This window comes from Panthera uncia, chromosome E3 (genome assembly GCF_023721935.1).
Source record: "Panthera uncia isolate 11264 chromosome E3, Puncia_PCG_1.0, whole genome shotgun sequence".
Classification (NCBI taxonomy): domain Eukaryota; kingdom Metazoa; phylum Chordata; class Mammalia; order Carnivora; family Felidae; genus Panthera; species Panthera uncia.
The window spans coordinates 12,821,101-12,840,074 of record NC_064815.1 but is presented as its reverse complement, the minus strand read 5'-3'; the positions used below and the strand labels follow the sequence as shown (position 1 = coordinate 12,840,074).

At 47.5% G+C, this 18,974-nt stretch overlaps 1 protein-coding gene across 1 annotated transcript in view; it reads left to right on the top strand.

Moving 5' to 3' along the window:
• GGA2 (golgi associated, gamma adaptin ear containing, ARF binding protein 2) overlaps positions 1-18,974 on the top strand; it is a 33,924-nt gene that overhangs the window by 6,641 nt on the left and 8,309 nt on the right. The window contains exons 2-11 of the mRNA XM_049638418.1: positions 1,526-1,610; positions 2,747-2,822; positions 3,946-4,044; positions 6,096-6,219; positions 8,203-8,306; positions 9,650-9,730; positions 10,238-10,375; positions 13,972-14,053; positions 17,905-18,030; positions 18,732-18,854. Of these exons, the coding sequence (XP_049494375.1) occupies positions 1,526-1,610; positions 2,747-2,822; positions 3,946-4,044; positions 6,096-6,219; positions 8,203-8,306; positions 9,650-9,730; positions 10,238-10,375; positions 13,972-14,053; positions 17,905-18,030; positions 18,732-18,854 (1,038 nt within the window). The remainder of the gene's footprint in view (positions 1-1,525; positions 1,611-2,746; positions 2,823-3,945; positions 4,045-6,095; positions 6,220-8,202; positions 8,307-9,649; positions 9,731-10,237; positions 10,376-13,971; positions 14,054-17,904; positions 18,031-18,731; positions 18,855-18,974) is intronic.

Genomic DNA, 18,974 nt, shown 5'->3' with positions numbered 1-18,974 from the left:
TGTGAGCGTGGAGCCCAACGCGGGGCTTGATACCATGACCATGAGATCATGACCTGAGCCAAAATCGAGACTCAGACACTCAACCGAGTGAGCTATCCAGGCACCCAGGAGAGGATTTTCAAGATATAGCATAGGGAAAGAGCTTTGAAGAGGAACAGGTGAGGGAATGTGGGCATTGCCAGCCAGAATGGTGTTAGCGTTTTGAGTCTTACTGTTGAGGTGGACAGACACATGACTTCCACATGACAGAAGTGTGACTGTCGTCAGGAAAGGTTATACTCTGCTTGACCCTGGGATCTTTAGTAATTGGAAGGGAGGAGAATCTCGGGGGCTAGAGCAGTGGGAGGAGGTTTTGGGAGAAGGTGGAAAGTCAGATGGGCCTTGAAGAATGGGGTAGGATTTTGAGGAGAGGAGTAGAGGGTCAGGCAAAAGGAATAATGTCGGAAACAGGACCCTAGAATCAGCCTATTGTAGAGCTTGAAAGATCTTCTCTGTCAGGATCAGGAAGGTCTTTCCCTGGAGAGGTGGGTAGGCCCCAGAGAACTGGACAGGAAGGAGTTGGGGTGGCAGTTAGGAAAGCCTAGGACAGAGGCCTCCCAGCAGCTCCTTTGTGAGAGAGCAGAGCCTGGTTTAGTCTGGGGCGGGACACGCGTGATGGACACGCTTTCTGGGTGACCAGACAGGAATTCTAGGCAGCAGCAGCAGGAGAAGAAGCTGCTGTCATCCAGCACCAGGAAGGTCAAAGATCGCCCCTCCCCTCAGTGGAGCATGGTCTTAAGTTAGGCCTTCTGATAATGCTCCTTCTGGAGGTGTCTCTGTCTGTGCCCCCATGCCTTCGACGCTTAATGTCCTCAGATTTCATCCAAATACTAATGTCCAGTGCAGGGGACCCTAGCATGATTGGATCTGGGGTCCCTGGGAATGTGTAAGTTTATGGAAAGGAACAGCATTTTAAAGAGTGAACGTGAGGAGGTCCTTTTATTAGACCACGCAAGCCGCTGTTACGTGGAGAAGCTTCTTACATAGGACGCTCAAAAAGCATTTCAGTAAGCTGAGGGTTAGTTTGAAGGGTATTGTTTTTGAGGAGACGGTGGGATGACCAGGTGGAGCCACCTAGAGACTTGTGGTATGTTCTACACTTAGTTCACACAGTTCAGAAACTTACAACTAACCTCCCAGATTCTGGCCCCTGCTCACACTCGTTGCAGGGCCAAAGTGGGGAAGTCCTGACGGGAGGCATGAAGGAGGCACACACAGGCCAACCCCTGCCCCGGAAGTAGAGTCTCTTGTAGGACAAGAGCTTTTGTGTTCATTCAGTCAGCAGATCTTCACTGCAGCCTCATCATGTGCCAGACACTGTGCCTGATGGTGGCCAACCGCACAGCCAGGGTCCTGTCCCTTCAGCTCTCTGCCTGCGAGTTGCAATCCCCTGCAGGAGTGATATCACAGTCCTTGGCTGCCACTTTATTTGCAGGGGGGTGGGGTGTATGTTTATTTTTATTCTTTATTTTTATTTCCTTGACAGATAAAGCCACAGACCCAAGCATGTCAGAACAGGATTGGTCAGCTATCCAGAATTTCTGTGACCAGGTGAACACTGATCCCAATGGGTAAGGTGACTTTCACACACATATACACACACCTCAGATAAGGGGGATACCTCAGACTAAGTGCATGTTTTTGTCTCATGGGTCTGTTTTACTTAAGAGAAAGAAGGTAAGGCTCTCTTTCCTTTTTTTTCCCCTCCGTGATCTGAGAACACTTTTTCCCAAAAGTCATGTTTTTCTGTTTGTTTGTTTGTTTTTAAACAGAATAGTCCACTTGTAATTGGCAATTATTTGGAAAGAATTTTAGTGTTAGAAGACACTACTGTTGAGGAGACCTCTAAATGTTACGGGTAGGATGTAGCAAGGTTATGTAGCAATGCAATAGAGATCAGTGTGTTCTCCATAATTTAAATGTCATCTTTCTTAAGAATAAGCAGGAAAAGGGTAAGATTTTGTTGATTTCTGTTCCCAAAGCATCTGGATAGGAACTGAAGAATCAAGTTAGTCATCAGTTGTTTAATCAACGTGTTGCTGAATAGTCAGCATTTGGAAATGAGTGAGAAGTTTTATCACACTTTCTGCTCTAGTGTTTATTGAGCATTTGTCATCTGACAGACAGGGTCTATACTGCTCGTGACCTGGTTACACGCAGATCTGGCCCTGGGTGTTCAGCTTGCACTTTTAGAGACGTTAGGGGTGGGTTGGCTATGGGCAGGATGATGTGCTGCTGTGGACGGGAGGAGGACAGAAGGTGCTGTCACTGCAAGAAGGGTGGGTAGGGGGTTGGTCTCCTCAGAGGCACGTGGGTGTGCTGGGTGTGAGTCAGTCCACCTCTGCTCTGGGACCTGTGCTTCTGGAAGAGAGGTGACTCGACTGAGCATACTCAGCCATACTGGTTGGTTTCTTCCTGTGCGCCCATAGCCCAGGTCTCTCTGTTTTCCTTTATTTTATTTCACTAAAAACTTTTTTTTTCAATGTTTACTTTTGAGAGAGACAGAGTGTGAGCGGAGGAGGGGCAGAGAGAAAGGGAGACTCAGAATCCAAAGTAGGCTCCAGGCTCTGAGCGGTTAGCACAGAACCCGACATGGGGCTCGAACTCATGAACCGTGAGATAGTGATCTGAGCTGAAGTTGGACGCTTAACCGACTGAGCCACCCAGGCGCCTCTCTCTGTTTTCTTTTTTCTCTGTTTTCCTTTAGCCCAACCCATGCACCCTGGCTACTGGCCCACAAGATCCAGTCTCCACAAGAGAAAGAAGCTCTTTATGCGTTAACGGTGAGTTTGGCTTGCCCCTTAGCGTAAGCTTGCCTGTCGTGACACTAGAGAGTGCTGGACCCCGGTCGCATTTCAGTGTGGTGGAGAGCATCTAAGAGGGAGTTCTGGGCTCGGGTTGCCCCATCTGAGGTCTGTTTCTAGAGAGCAGCATTGAGCCCGCTGTGTGGGGAGAAGAGAAGGTTTTATTTCCTTTTGTCTTCCAGAGACCAGGGCTGACAAGTTCAAGTGCCACATGTACCAGGGCCTGACAGGTCACATAAATGAGTGAGCCGCGGGGTGAGGACGGAAACACAGGCGAGGGCCGCCATAGCACAGGGCCAGCTGGCTGCTGCGAGGTGTGAGTCTGGGCCCAGAGTTGCTAGAACTTTGTTTTCCAAGAGAAATTAGAAATTCAGATTTTTAGATGAATTCTCTGAATTCATCGATATTTGTAACTAATTTGAAATGTGAAACAGTAGTGTGGACCAAAGAAAATATGTGCAGGCCCATCCTGCCATGCTGGTGTGAGATGAGCTGTGAAGCAAGCAGGCAGCCTTTGGCTGAACAGCCCTTGTGCTTCACATACCAGATTCCTGCCTCTGAGGAGGAGATGATTCTCTAGCCAGTTTCATCTGCCCAAAGGGTCTCCTTAAAAGGTGAGGTGGCCTCTGGGTACATGTCACCAAGCTTCTGCCTGGGCACAGACGTGATGGTTACAGTGAGATCAAACAGGTAGCATTTTTTCCTTAGTCTGAAAGTGTCACCCTTCCTCAAACTTCAGTGTCTTTGTAGTCTTTTTTTTTTTTTTTAATTTTTTTTTAACATTTATTTATTTTTGAGACAGAGGGAGACAGAGCATGAACAGGGGAGGGTCAGAGAGAGAGGGAGACACAGAATCTGAAACAGGCTCCAGGCTCTGAGCAGTCAGCACAGAGCCCGACGCGGGGCTCGAACCTACGGACAGTGAGATCGTGACCTGAGCCAAAGTCGGACGCTTAACCGACTGAGCCACCCAGGCACCCCTTCAGTGTCTTTGTAGTCTTGAGGAAACATTCACCATGGTTCCAGCGAATGCTCATCAGATTTGAGATGAGTCCTGAAGCCGGTGGTTTTCCCTTCTCATGGGGGTCCTGTGTCTGTGCAGGTGCTGGAGATGTGTGTGAACCACTGTGGGGAGAAGTTCCACAACGAGGTGGCTAAATTCCGCTTCCTCAATGAGCTGATCAAAGTGTTGTCCCCAAAGGTGAGCACCGTGGGCTTGGCCCTGTTCCCTGTACTGTACCTACCCCCATCCTTCCACCTCTTGTCCCCTAGAGGTACCTCTTGTCCAGAGGTAGCCCTGCTTACAGCGGAGCCTGCCAGCCTGTCTCCAGTTTGTGACAGAGCCGAGAGGGGATATCCTGCACGTGACAGCTTTCCTCTTTGTTGGTTCGTAACCTTCAAGGGAGCTTCCCAGGTATAATCTGAAATCGGCCTCTGCACGCAGGGCAGGCAGAGCAGAGAGAGGCCACTCCAGGTTGGTAGGTGGCAGGGTTAATAAGCAGAAGTTTATATAGAGGTCTTAAGTGGATTCAGTCAGGTGTCCTGTGTGGGTGTTGTCCATACCACATCACTGTCTCGCGACTGTCCGTATTCCGAGGACAGCGGAGGGGCTGAGAGATCTTTGATTGCCCAAGTCCAGCTTGCAGGTCAGCTGGTGGTCACGTCTTTTCCGATGGCCTTCCCCAAGCCTCTCCAAGGTCTAGGATGCTGGTCATGTTCATCAGCAGTGCTCTGTCTTTGTCCGTGTCTTCACGTTCTCCCTTTAAAGATGGCCTTGTGGTGGTGGCTTGGAGGGGTGAGGAACTCAAGCTTGAGGACAGGTCGTTTTCTTTCTTTCTTTCTTTCTTTCTTTCTTTCTTTCTTTCTTTCTAAAAATTATTTATTTATTTTAAGTTTGCTTATTTTGAGAGAGAGAACAAACATGAGTGGGGAGGAGCAGAGAGAGGGAGAGAGAGAATCCCAAGCAGGCTCCATGCCCAGCGCGGGGTTTGATCTCACAAACTGTGAGATCATGACCTGAGTTGAAATCAGGAGTCAGACTCTCAACAGTTGAGCCACCCAAGAGTCCCTTGAGGACAGGTTTTTTTTTTTTTTTTTTTTATGGCAATGGCAAGAGATACCAGGTGTGGCTTTAAGTTTTATGTCCCTTCTTGCCTGTCCTTGGCACCTTTTCTCCTGGCCCCTGTCTTAGCAACACCATTCTTGGGTACCTAACATTGATGGAGCCCTCCTTTCGCTACTTCTCAGCAATTCTCTGATACCAACTGTGTGTCCTACAATTTAATTCATTTCAGTTCTGCCACTAACTACCCAGAGTTATTACATACCTTACCTGTGAAGGGCTCAGTCCTACCTAGACTGTGCTGCCTACTTCAGATAGCAGATGGGGTCTCAGGTGTCCCCAGGCTACTTCCTCTGCTCTCTGACCAACTGCAGATTCAGGGGTTCCCATGACGCCTTCTACCAGGTTTCATAATTCACTAAAAACACTCACAAGAGGTAGGAAAGCACTGTACTTGTTATTACCCTTTTGTTATACAAGATATAGATGGAAGAGCTGCATAGACCAGGGTCTTGGAGGAAATGGGGAGCAGAGCTTCCCCACCACCCTCCTGGTACATCACGTGTTTTAACCAGGAAGCTCTCCAGACCTCGTTTTACCTGGAGTTATGTAGACATTTTGATTAAATCACTGGCCATGACTGAACTCTCATCTCCAGCCCCCTTCCCTCCTGGGGGTTGGGCTGGGGCTGAAATTTCCAACCCTCTCATCACACGGTGGGCTTTTCTAAAGTGGTCAGTCTCCCTTGAAACTAAGTGCTCACCATGAATGGTTAACATACACTGAGGTGTGGTTCAAAGGGGCTCATTATGAATAACAAAAGATATTCCTGTACCTCAAGAAATTCCAGGGGTTGTTGAAACTGTGCCAGCAACTAGGGACAAAGACCAAATATATTCTTTTAATATTCCATACTTGCCTCATTCAAAAAATGAGTGTCCCCGGTGGCTCTAATCTAGACCAGTATATGGTGGGTTTAATTTTAGCAGTTCTGGAGGGTGACTCCTTGAAACCCAGAAGGCACCCTGGGGCTGAGTGCCAGGGAGTTTGGCCTCTGTTGCCTCACCTCTCAACCAGCCATGGGCATCTCGCTTCCCTGGACCTCAGCGGCTACCTCTTTAGTAGTAGCGTGTGCTGGCTGGTCTGCTCAGTCCTTTCCAGCTTTCTAATTCTTTCCTTTTTATTTTCAGTACCTAGGGTCCTGGACCACGGAAAAAGTTAAAGGAAGAGTCATTGAAATACTTTTTAGTTGGACAGTCTGGTTTCCAGAGGATATCAAGATCCGAGATGCTTACCAGATGCTGAAGAAACAAGGTTGGACTCCGTTTACATTGCATTTCCTCTTCATAGAAGTATTCTTGCTTTTTTTGGTGAAAACTGGACATTTTGTGTAGGACAGTAGAGACTGAGACAAATAGGTTGTTTTTTTGTTTTAAGATTTTATTTTTACGTAATCTCTGCACCCAACGTGGGGGCTCGAACTCACAACCCCAAGATCAAGAGTTGCGTGCTGTACTGACTGAGTCACCCGGGCATCCCATAAATAATTTTTGATCCCTGGCAATGGACAGACCTTTCCTTCTCGTGGGCAGGAGTTGAGCTGAGTTTGAGACTATTGTTGCTATAGCTACTCTCACTATACCAGATTTTAAGTTCCTACAGTGTTAGCTTGTGTTTAGTGTGGGAGCTGATTTGCTAGAGTTTTCCTCTGTATCTGCTCCATCCAAGCATTAGGTCTTCCTTTTTGCTCTGCGCCTCAGAGAGGGTTTTATTCCAGATACTTTCCTAACAGTCAACTGCTATTACTTGTTACTCAGTGCCCGTTAGCCTGGTGGGGGCAGCACCATCATTCTCCATTCTGTCTAAGCCTCTGTCTTCAGTGGACATTGTGTCCCTGGGTCCCGGCAGGACCTGTTCGTGATCCTGCCCCTCCCCCAGGGCCACAGGGTTTTCTTTACTGTTCCTCAGCTGTAGTAAGTTTTCAGCACTGCTCTAAGAACTCCAGGGCTTATTGTCCTTCCCCAGCAGTTGAAGGTTCTGGAAGGAGAGAGAAGAATTTAGGTGGGACGTCAGGCCTTTCCCATTGTCTTTCCAGGAGTGCGGGTGAGGGCCCTGGAGAAGAGCCTGTTCCTCTCATGTTACAGGCCTCAGAGGTTGTGTTCTCTTGCTGGCGTATGCCAGCCTGTAAACCATTTAGAAACCATTTTATCTGAATTACTCACATTGGTGTTGCCTTCCCATTTTTCCTCAGATTCCAGGGTGTGTGTTGCCTTGCAATCTCCACTCTGGTGGATTCAAGAAAAGTGGTAGATTTGTAGCTCGTCCGGGGTCGTGTTGGTCAGTGTTGGAGGAGCAGTTCATGCCTTTCTGTGTCCTGTGCAGAAGATGGGAGTCTGTAGGGCTCTGTACAGGAGGGAACCTGGATTCAGGATGGACTATCTTTTCCTGTCAAACGTACTCACTGTTTTTATTTATTTATTTATTTATTTATTTATTTATTTATTTAAAGTTTATTTTGTTTAAAAAAATTTTTAAAGTTTACTTTTGAGAGAGAGAGAGAGCATGCACACGCGAGAGAGCACGAGTTGGGGAGGGTCAGAGAGGGAGACACAAAATCTAAAGCAGGCTCCTAGCTGTCAGCACAGAGCCGGACATGGGGCTTGAACTCACGAACCATGAGATCATGACCTGAGCCAAAGTTGGACGCTTAACTGACTGAGCCACCCAGGCACCCAAAAGTTTATTTATTTTGAGATTGAGACAGAGACAGAGAGAGAGGAATGAACACAAGTGGGGGACGGGCAGAGAGAGAGAGAATCGCAGCCAGGCTCTGTGCTGTCAGCACAGAGCTGGATGTGGGACTCGATCTCATGAATTGTGAATTCATGACATGAGCTAAAATCCAGAGTCAGATGCTTAACCAACTGAGCCACCCAGGTGCCCCTGTAGTCACTGTTTTTATAAGTGTCAGATCTTACAGTAATTTCTGGGCCCTGGGAGGTTTATGTACTTGCATACAATGATCAGTATTTTTTATAGCATGAGGCCCATGGCCCACTAGCCCTAGGGTCTGGCTCTGTTCTCACTTAGTTGGCTCTGATGCCCCTGTCTTTGTGCTCCTTCCTTGGAGTCTCCTGAGGGGGGATGCAGAGCCTTGGTCATACCCTGGGTGTATTCCTTTAAGGTCATTGACAGTGTTTTCCCAGTGGGACATCAGGAACTGGGGGTTTCTAGACTTTATGTGAAGTCAGTGGGTACCCATATCCATATTGTAACTTCATGAATTGCGTGTTTTAGGGATCGTAAAGCAAGACCCTAAACTACCAGTGGATAAAATTTTGCCTCCACCTTCTCCCTGGCCCAAGAGCTCTATCTTTGATGCTGATGAGGAAAAGTCCAAGGTAAGGAGCCCCTCCCTGACCTTGGTGACTGACCTGAATCTGATCGGACCCCTTCCTGTAGAGACTCTCCTGAAATATCCCCTGGAATGTGCTCTGATCCCTGAACCAAAGTGTGGGGGAATGTGGGGAGGTGCATTAGTGAGTTCTCTCTGGAGGAGGCTCTTAGAATAAGGTGACATAAGGTCTGGATGTTTTCTTCATGGATGGGCCACATAGTAAAGCCACGTTCTTTGTGCCCTCCACCTTATCTGTGCAAGCATTCCCGAGGGAGACAAGGTACAAAAGGATGACCCAAGTGGGCAGTGTGGATGATCAGTCGTATCCAGCGTATGTGTGGTATTAGGGGAAGATGGTGGAAAGAATTGGTTACATGTTGGCTCAGCTCTTTTTCTTTAGTGCCAGTAAGCCTGGTGCCACCCGTTTTCCTTCTGCCACTGCCTCCCATAATTTGTTGCTCCTCAGACATCAGTAAGGAGTGGGACAAAGACCTAGGAATAGCGTCAGAGTGCCTCTGAATGGGGAGAGGGCCCTGGAACACTGGTGGTGCTTTTGGTGATTACTGTTCTCAGTCACACACAAGGTCTGGGAAATGTAGTACCAGGAAAGCTTCAGGCCGTGTGTGAGTCCATAGTACGCGCTGCCTTCTCACTGCACCCCTCAGCTGTGCCCTTCCCTTGGACTTAGATGTTCAGTGGCCATGAGGTCAGAACAAGCAGGGCCAGGTTCTGGGCTGCCTTTCTCTTTGGCCTTTCTCCTACTGATGCCTTACAGTTGCAGAGGGGGGAAGATGAAGGATGGCACAGACTTTGGAGAAAGATAGAATCCTGTGTCACCTCGGGCAAGCTGCTTATACACTCTGGGCATCAGTATAGCCATCTTTAGTGCCATCAGGGACGACCGAGTGACTCCCACGTCCAAGACGTTCTGCTGGGCATGGGGAGTAAAGTGAACAAGATCACCGAGGTCTGTCACATCACAGAGTACATGGCCCAGGACAGCCTCAGTGCTAGTGATATTTTGGGCCAGATCGTTTTCTTACTGGGGGCTGTTCCTGTTCACTGTAGGAAGTTTATAGTATCCTGGCCTCTACTCACTGGATGCGTCTCCAGATTTTGCCAGATGTCTCCTGGGGGATATAATCCTCCACCCTCCTGCCCCATTGAAAACCTGTGGTCTGTGGGAATAGTCCTAATCCCTACATGGTGTCATTGTGAGCATTTGGTAAGATGATGCTTGTAAAGTAAGGAGGTGTTGTTCCTGTTCTCTTGTTGCTGCCTCTACTAGTCTGGGCCGTTTGTCACAGAGGGAAGTGGTTTCACCTGTTCTTTTTGTTCATTCTTCAGCTTCTGACGAGGCTTCTGAAGAGCAATCACCCTGAGGATCTTCAGGCTGCAAACAGGCTGATCAAGAATTTGGTCAAGGAGGTGGGCGTCTTTCCACTGGGTTCTGCAGAAACAGCATTTGACACACGTATATGTGTGTGAGGGCATAGGTGCCCAATTGGACTGGAAAAATGATGGGCTCTGGGCCCAAAACTGGGGCACAGCCATGGGCTCCCTGAAGGGCAAGATGGTGACTGGAAGCAGAAACCATGCAGGGTACTTCCCAAGTACGTTTGTCCAGGGGCCCAAAGCATTTCGTAGACCCTGGTTTCTGTCCCAGTGACAGAAAGTCTATTTGGGAATCTGTTTTTCGGAGGGATTGAGGCTGGTGGTACAAAGCTGCAGATTGCCCTGTCCCTGGACTGCATTGCCTTTCACAGGAATTCTCGGCCCACTGAGTTTTCTTCGCCCACTGAGGGAACGCTCCCGCCTACTCACTGTGTTAGTGACTTGCCTGAGCTCGCCAGCACAGTGCCTCTTTTCCCGTCCCTCATTCAGGCTTTATCCAGGGTTTCTGCTCCTTCACTTCCATCCTCTCTCTCCCGAAAGGAACAAGAGAAATCAGAGAAGGTGTCCAAGAGAGTCAGTGCTGTGGAGGAGGTACGGAGTCATGTGAAGGTGCTGCAGGAAATGCTAAGCGTGTACCGCAGGCCGGGGCAGGCCCCACCAGACCAGGAGGCCTTGCAGGTAAAAAGTAAATTCAAGTATAACGGAGTGTAATTGACATACTAGAAATTTGACATGTTTTGACACGTGAATGTCCATGAAGGCATCATCATAATCAGGATAGTAAACATGTCCCTAAACCCCATCACCCCCCCCCCTCCCCCGCCCTCGCCCTGAATTTCCTCATGCCCCTTGGTGATCCCTCTCTTCCTTTCTTCCCTGTCTCCCTATCCTTAATTTGTATTTTCTAGAGTTTTGTATGAATGGAATGATAAAATTTTTCTTTCTTTTTTTCTTTCTCTTTCTTTCCCTCCCGGCTTCTCCCTCTTGGCGTAATTGAGATCCATTCATGGCGTGTGTATTGATAGCTTGCTTTTTATTGCTGAGTGGTATTACATTGTATGCATGTATTACAATATGTCTATCCATCTGTTGATGGCTTTTGGGTTGTTTCCAGCTTTGGGTGATTATGAATTAAGCTGCTATAAACAGTTGTTTATAGTTGTGTACAGGATTCTGCGTAAACATACATTTTCCTTTCTCTTGGGTACATGCCTGGGTGTGGGATTGCTGGGTCATATGCTAAGTGTATAGTTAACTTTGGAAAATAGTTGGCCAGTTTCTTGAAAAGTGGTTGTACCATTTTATGTTCCTAACAGCGTTGCTTAAGAGTTCCAGTTCCACCACGTCCTACACATCTTGAGGGTTTTTTTTTTTTATAACACCTTTATTGAGAATTTATATATCTTAAAAGCAGCCATCAACACTAACTAGAAGATTTTAATCAGCCCTAAAAGAAATCCAGTACCCATAGCAGTCACTCTCCACCCCCACGCCCAGCCTCCCCAGCTCCTGACATCCACTAATCTGCTCTGGGTCTGTAGATTTGCCTATTGGGACATTTTGTGTAAATTGAATCCTACAGAATGTGATCTTCTGAGCCTGGCTGCTTTCACTTAATGTTTTGGAGGTTTATCCATCTTGTAGGATGTAGCAAAACTTCATTCCTTTTTATGGCTGAATAACATTCCATTGTATGGCTAGCTCGCATTTTGTCCATTCATCAGTTGAGCATTTGGGTTTCCACTTGGGCTGTGACAAATGCTGTGAACATTCGTATAGAAGTGTTTTTTGTAAAATGTAAACTTTTAATTTTCTTGAGCGTATATATATCTAGGACTGGAACTTCTGGATCATATGGTGGTTCCGTTTAACTTTCTGAGCAACGGCCAGACTGTTTGCTAAATCATTGTACCGTTTTATAATCCTACCAGCAACGTGTGAGAGTTCAAGTTTTCCACGTGCTGCCAACACTTGTTATTGTCTGTCTTTTTCATAATAGTTATCCTAGTGGGTGTAAAGTGGCACCTCACTGTGGCTTGGAAATGTATTTCCCTGATAGTTTAAGTTGAGCTTCCTTTCCTGTGTCTGTTGGCCACCTGTGTATCATCTTGTCTATAGAAACGTCTGTTCATATCCTTTGCCCAGTTTTTTTTTAACTTTTTTTTTTTTCTTTTTTGAGAGAGAGACAGAGTGCGAGCAGGGGAGGGGCAGAGAGAGAGAGGGAGACACAGAATCCAAAGCAGGTTCTAGGCTCTGAGGTGTTAGCACAGTGCCTGACGTGGGACTCGAACTCATGAACCGTGAGATCATGACCTGAGCCGAAGCCAGACTGTTAACTGACTGAGCCCCCCGGTGTCCCTGCCCAGTTTTTCATGGGGTTGTCTCCTTATTTTTGAGTTATAAGTGTTCTTTATATATCCTGGGTACCAGTCCTTTGTCACACAGTTTTCTCCCATTAGGTGGGTTGTCTTTTCACTGTCTTGACAGTGTCTTTTGAAGCAAAAGGTTTTTTGTTTGTTTGTTTTTTTAATTTATTTTTGAGACAGAGACAGAGCATGAACGGGGGAGCGTCAGAGAGAGAGGGAGACAGAATCCGAAACAGGCTCCAGGCTCTGAGCTGTCAGCACAGAGCCTGACGTAGGGCTTGAACTCACGGACTGCGAGATCATGACCTGAGCCAAAGTCAGACGCTTAATCGACTGAGCCACCCAGGCACCCCAAGAAGCAAAAGTTTTTAATTTTGAAGTTCAATTTATCTTTTGTTGCTGATGCTTTTGGTGTTCTAGCTGAGCCACTGCAGCCTGGTGCAGACAGATGGCGGTGGCACTGAAATGCTGTCCCAGCCTGCCACTCTTAGTCTGTCTTTGGAGCTCTGCTTTCTCCAGCCTTCTGCTAGCTACATTTGTCTTCTCTCTCTGCGTTCCAGCTTTTTATGCTTCTCTGCCCAGGAGCAGCAGCCTTCATGTGGTACCTTAGTTTCCCTGTCCTTCCATTTCACAGGGTTCACAGAAACAACTAGTATCTTTCCTAATTCCAGATTCCTGAGAGAAACCTCTTTGTCCGGCACGGCTCCTGTATCTATCCCAGGTCAATCAACCTACCTACATCCAGGATTGGATGGAATTACAGAGAGGGTCATGCTGGCCTTTTGTGGCCAGAGGGGACAGTTCTCAGAAGGATTAGTGGGCTTGGGCCAGGCAGACACTCCAAAACCAGTCGCCTGTGGTGAGTTGGCTCCAAAGTCCCTCTGGAAGGTTGGCCTGCTGGGCTTCTAAATAGTACAACTACCCCCCCCCCCCCCCGCTGCCAGGGTGATAACCAGCTAGGGGACAGGAGAGACTTGGCAGGAGACAAAACTTCATCTTTACAATGGGTAAAGCCCATTTGGAAAAAGTGGCACGGAAGTGTTGGCAAGTGGCGTCCTGATGCTGAACCTTAATCAGGCAGGTCTGCCTACCACCTGAGATGATGCTGGCACATCACTCTTCTCCTCGCAAGGGGCTTCCTTCTCTAAAACATAAAGCTGGTAGGAGCAGAGCCCAGTGTTGGCTTCCGTCTGGGCAGCTGGGTCTCAGGAGCAAAGCAGGAGGAAGGGGCTCCGTTCTGCTTGTCTCCTAGACTCCCCTATCAGATATGTCCTTTCACAGCTCGGGGAAGGGAGCACTACTGTGAGGGAGGACTCGTGTGTTCATTGAGCTCCCTTGCAAGGAGGGAAGCCTCACACGTGCAGAGGCTGCGTGTCCTCCTCAACACGTGGCGTGTGGGAGGTGCAGTTGTCCAGAGCACTCTCCCTGGGAGGAGGAGAATGAGCTTGCCCAGACGGTCCTGGTGGGGAATGAGGTTTAGCTCTGGGAGAGCCTGCAGTGGGAGTCCGGGGGCATTGTTGGAGAGGGAAGTTGGATGGGGAGTTTGGATATTAGTTTTAAAGCAGGGTAGTCATGGAGGGCTTCCATATGGAGTCACCCCATTGTTAAAGCTCTTCTGGGGGCACAGGGAAAGGAGCTTGGAGAAGAGATAATGCCATACACACTCAGAACGTGGATTCTTTTCTGAGGTCTTCTTTCCCCTTTTTAGTGAGTTTACAAATTCGTGTAACCGTAACCCAAACTTTTTCTGACACTGTAGTGGCCACGTCACTTCAAACCTGCAGTCGTGCATTTGGGACAGCCTAAGAATTCTGCAGCCCCAGACTCTGCTGTTTGCTTCCTGGGGGCACCTAGGGCCTTGCTGTGGGCCCTTGTTGTGTGTGGTGAAACCAAGCTCTGTTCACTCAGGTCGTGTATGAACGGTGTGAAAAGCTGCGGCCCACCCTGTTCCGGCTGGCAAGTGACACCACAGATGACGATGACGCACTCGGTAATGCGGTTCTGTTTCTCTAGGCACAGACGGTACACCAGAGGCAGAACAGACGTGCTCCTTACTGCGGGGCTGCGGTGGTGCCAGAAACAAGACAGGATGGACCTTAGGTTTTATGGAAGTTGGGCTTTGGAAGGGCATGGCCTGTGTTGGCTTCGAACCGATTCCCAGGAAAGCCTAGGCTTGAGCAAGCAATCGTCAGCAGGTCTGAAAGAAGAGGTGGAAACGTGCCCTGGAGGTGGGGCAAGAGGGCGATGCCAGAAGGAAGGCTCAGGTCCACAGAAATCTGGGAAACAGCAGCATCTTGAAGGTTTCACCGACCTGAGTTGGTGGGCTGGGTAGCCAACCTAAATGAGGCAGGCTGGTGAGGAGCAGAAGGGATAATGGTAGAGACGGTGGAGAATTTCAGTACCTGTGCAAAGGTATTAAAACATCTTACACTTTTTATTATGGAAAATTGCAGAACATGAAAGGGAAATAGTAGGATAAGTCCTATGTGCTTTTCACCTATTGTTAACAATTAACAGCTCATGGCCCATCTTTTTTCATCTTGTTCATGTGTACTGCTCTCTCCCCACCCCAAACCTATTCTCATTGAAGCAAATTCCAAACATTTTAAGGTGATCAACTATTCAGTGTTCGGATTTCCCTGGGCATTTCTCTCTCTAGCATCTCTTGCTAACCGCCCCCGCATTTCTTGTTTTAAATTTTTGTTTGTGTGTTTAGTTTCAGGGAGGGGCAGAGAGAGAGGGAGACAGAGAATCTGTAGCAGGCTCCCCACTGTCAGTGCAAAACCTGACATGGGGCTTGAACTCACTCACAAACTGTGAGATCGTGACCTGACCTGAAGTTGACACTCAACCGCCTGAGCCACTCAGGTGCCTCTTGTTTGTTCTAAATCAGACTTAGAAGGGCGCCTGGGTGGCTCAGTGGGTTGGGCGACCGACTTCACTCAGGTCATGATCTCACGGATGGTGAGTTGGAGCCCCACATCGGGCTCTGTGCTGACAGCTTGGAGCCTGCTTCGGATTCTGTGTCTCCCTCTCTCTGCCTCTCCCCACTCGCGTTCTGTCTCTCTCCTTCAAAAGTAAATAAACATTAAAAAACATAAAAAGACAAATAAATAAATCAGACTCAGAAAAGCCATACTTTGTAGTTGGTGATATTTCTAGAGTCTTTTTTTTTTAGAAATTACACTTTAAAAATTTCTTTTAATTAAAAAATCTTTTTTTTTAATGTTTATTTTTATTTTTGAGAGAGAGAAGGAGACAGAGCATGAATGGGGGAGGGGCAGAGAGAGAGAGAGAGAGAGAGACAGACACACACACAGGATCCAAAGCAGGCTCCAGACTCCAAGCTGTCAGCACAGAGCCCGACACGGGGCTTAAACCCACGAACCATGAGATCATGACCTAAGCTGAAGTTGGATGCTTAACCAACAGCCACCCAGGCACCCCCCGCTTTGGTCTTTTTTTTTTTTTTTTTTTTTTCTTTTACATTCATTTTTGAGAGAGAGAGCGAGAGAGAGCACAAGTGGGGGAGGGGCAGAGAGAGAAGGAGACACAGAGTCTGAAGCAGGCTCCAGGCTCTGAGCTATCAAGCACAGAACCGATCGTGGGGGGCTGAACTCACAAACTGCGAGATAATCACCTGAGCCAAAGTCGGACACTTAACCGACTGAGCCATGCAGGTGCCCCATTTTGGTCTTTTTTTTTTTTTTTTTAATTCTTTGTCTCTTTCTTATTTTTTATGTTTAAAAAAAATTTTTTTTTAGTGTTTATTTTGAAGGAGAGAGAGAGCGTGAGCAGGGAAGGGGCGGAGAGAGAGAGGGAGACACAGAATCCGAGGCAGGCTCCAGGTTCTGAGCTGTTAGCACAGAGCCTGATGCAGGGCTCCCAGCTCATGAGCTGTGAGATGATGACCTGAGCTGAAGTTGGATGCTTCACTGACTGAGCCACCCAGGCGCCCCTCGTCCAGTCTTTATTTAAATTTTTTTATTTTTTTAATAGATAGCTCCTCCATTCTTTGTCTCTTGTTTCTTACATAAAGAACATGTTCTTTGACCTATAGAATTTTTCTGGGCCTTGGTTTTCTGATGGCATTCTCCATGGCATTTAATATGTTTTTCTGTATCTGGTACTTCTTATGAATTCCTGATACATCTTTTTTTTAAGTTTTTTTTTTAATTATTTATTTTGAGAGAGAGAGTGAGTGAGCAAGAGGGGCAGAGAGCGAGGGAGAGAGAGAATCACAAGCAGACTCCATATGGTCAGCACAGAGCCCAATGTGGGACTCGAACTCACGAACTGTGAGATCATGATCTGAGCTGAAACCAAGAGTCAGACGCTTAACCGACTGAGCCACCCAAGCACCCCAGATTCCTAATATTCATAATAAATTGGATGGGGGCTTGAGTAGATGCAGGTTCACTTGGAGGGGCTGGGGAGCAAGAACATTTCATGGGTGGTTTTCAAGAGGCCTGTGGTTTTGGTTGTCTCTTTGTGATTATTGTCTAAACCCGTCATTTTCTCTGATGGCAGTGAGCTGAAAGACAATCAAATTTAAATTTTTAAACAACTTGCACATGCAAAATAAAACATTTTGCCACGTGAATTTAACCCCTTGTCAGTTTGCAGCCCCTGTCCACAGTTAAGAAAAATGGCAGGAAATAGTTGGTCACTCCTGAGAATCAGCAGTCTAGCTCTGTGGCCCGAAGTGTTACATGTAGCCTCAACCCTGCTGCCAGTTCTTTCTCGGTCTCTCAGGAGACACTGTTCAGTAGACTGAAATGCTTATGAGTTTTTGAAATCCAGTGTGTATTTTATACTTACGACATTTCAATTTGTGTGCCAAGTGTTCATCAGTAATACTTGATCTCTGTTTAGACTCTATGAAATTTACAGGTGCAAATGTAGATTCACGTACCAATTTGTTCCCTGTACACTTAAAAGCTTTCCAATAACTGAATGAAGTACCAATAAGACTCTTTTAATATTCATATCCTACACTGACAAAACCATTTCAGTTTTTAATTTTAATTAAAGTTTTAGAAAAAATAAATAAAATTAAAGTTTTAGGGTGCCTGGGTGACTCAGTTGGTTAAGCATCTGACTTTTTTTTTTTTTTTTTTAGTGTTTATTTTTGAGAAACCACATGTGTGAGTGGGGAAGGGGCAGAGGGAGGGAGACAGAGGCTCCAAAGCAGGCTCCGTGCTGATGGCAAAGAGCCTAATGTGGGGCTTAAACTCATGAACTGTGAGATCATGACCTGGACCAAAGTTGGACACTCAACTGGTTGAGCTACCCAGGTGCCCTGAGCATCTGACTCTTGGTTTGGGCTGAGGTCATGATCTCATGGTTTGTGAGATCAAGCCCCATGTCGGGCTCTGTGCTGACAGTGCAGAGCCTGCTTGGGATTCTCTCCCCCTCTGCCACTCCCTTGCACATGCGTGCACACACACTTGCTCTCTTAAAATAAATAAATAAACTTAAAAAAATAAAATTAAAGTTTTATTTCATACACAGTGCTCGTCACCAAAAAAAAAAAAAAAATTAAAGTTGCAATTCCTTAGTTGAAAGAATCATGTTTCAATCATGTTGGCAGTTATGTTGTACGGTATTGGGAAAGGAGGTGAAGAAATTTGGTTCCTCTTGCATCTTGAGAACTAGAAGTATTGGGATTCAGGGATTGAGCACCTAGGTCTGCTAGGGGCCTTAGCACAGGGTCTGGGGGCAGGGGTATGGCTGTACTGAACCTGGTGAAGCCATGGGTGGCTGCTTTGTGGAATGACTTATAAAAGACTGAGACTGTTGGTAACTAAACCAGGGGGACTTTCCTCTTTCCTCCTCCAGCTGAGATTCTCCAGGCAAATGACCTCCTCACCCAGGGAGTTCTGCTGTACAAACAGGTGATGGAGGGCCGTGTCATCTTTGGGAACACAGTGACCAGCTCAGTGGGAGACCTACCTGTCTCCAGAGGTATGCTTTCTGCCTTGACATCCTGCAGATCCTGGGGAAGAACTGGATCCTCAGAATATTCTGGGTTATGGTATAGAAATGAGAGGCCTTGCCCTTTTTTCCCTTTCCTTTGAGAGTTGGTTTTACATCGCCAGCCCCTGCCACCTGTGCCGTCACAAAGTAACTGGCAGGCTGGACCCTCACTTTGGCTATCCACAGAAGCAGATGGCTACATTGCACCCAGGTCATAAATGCCTATTTATAAGAGCTAAAGACCAAAATAATGATCTTCTTCAGTGGTCCCTAGCAGGCTAGGCTAGCTGCGTCAGAATCATCCGGAATACTGGCTGAAATGCAGATTCTTAGGTCCCCAGCTGGGACCTGCTGAATCAAGCCTGCTTAGAGCTTGGCTGGGGGTGGGGATGGGGGTGTTTTTATCAAGCGCTCCAGTGATGCTGATTATCTGTGTTCAGGAGGGCTGTTGGTAGCCAGGGTGAATGGACCATCAGCGGAGGACACGGACCGCTGTGGGTAGGAAGGCGGTCCTCTGGCTGCTTCCTATTCTACAGGCCAGTTCAGGCTGTACATGAAGCCATTCAGCGGAAGTGCATTGAGTGGGGTGACGTGATGTCTTTTGATTGGGAGGAGGCCCGTGGGAAGCTGACAGGCATTAAGTGGACTCTTTGCTCTTGTTCTGATATATTTTCCTAACTGTTTCGTAGTCTTTCAGAATCCAGCAGGCTGCAGGAAGAACTGCCCTCTGATCGACTTGGAGGTGGACAGCGGATCTGAGCAGGCTGGGACTGTGGCACCATCTTTGCTTCACCAGGACCTGGCAGCCTTAGGTGAGGGAGGGTGTTTAGGGGGAGCAGGCACAGAGAGTGGTCCTGACTCCCAGGGAGAGCGAGTCAGCTGGTCCTCCTTGGGGAGAATATGCCTGTTTTCAGAGGGAATTGGGTATACAG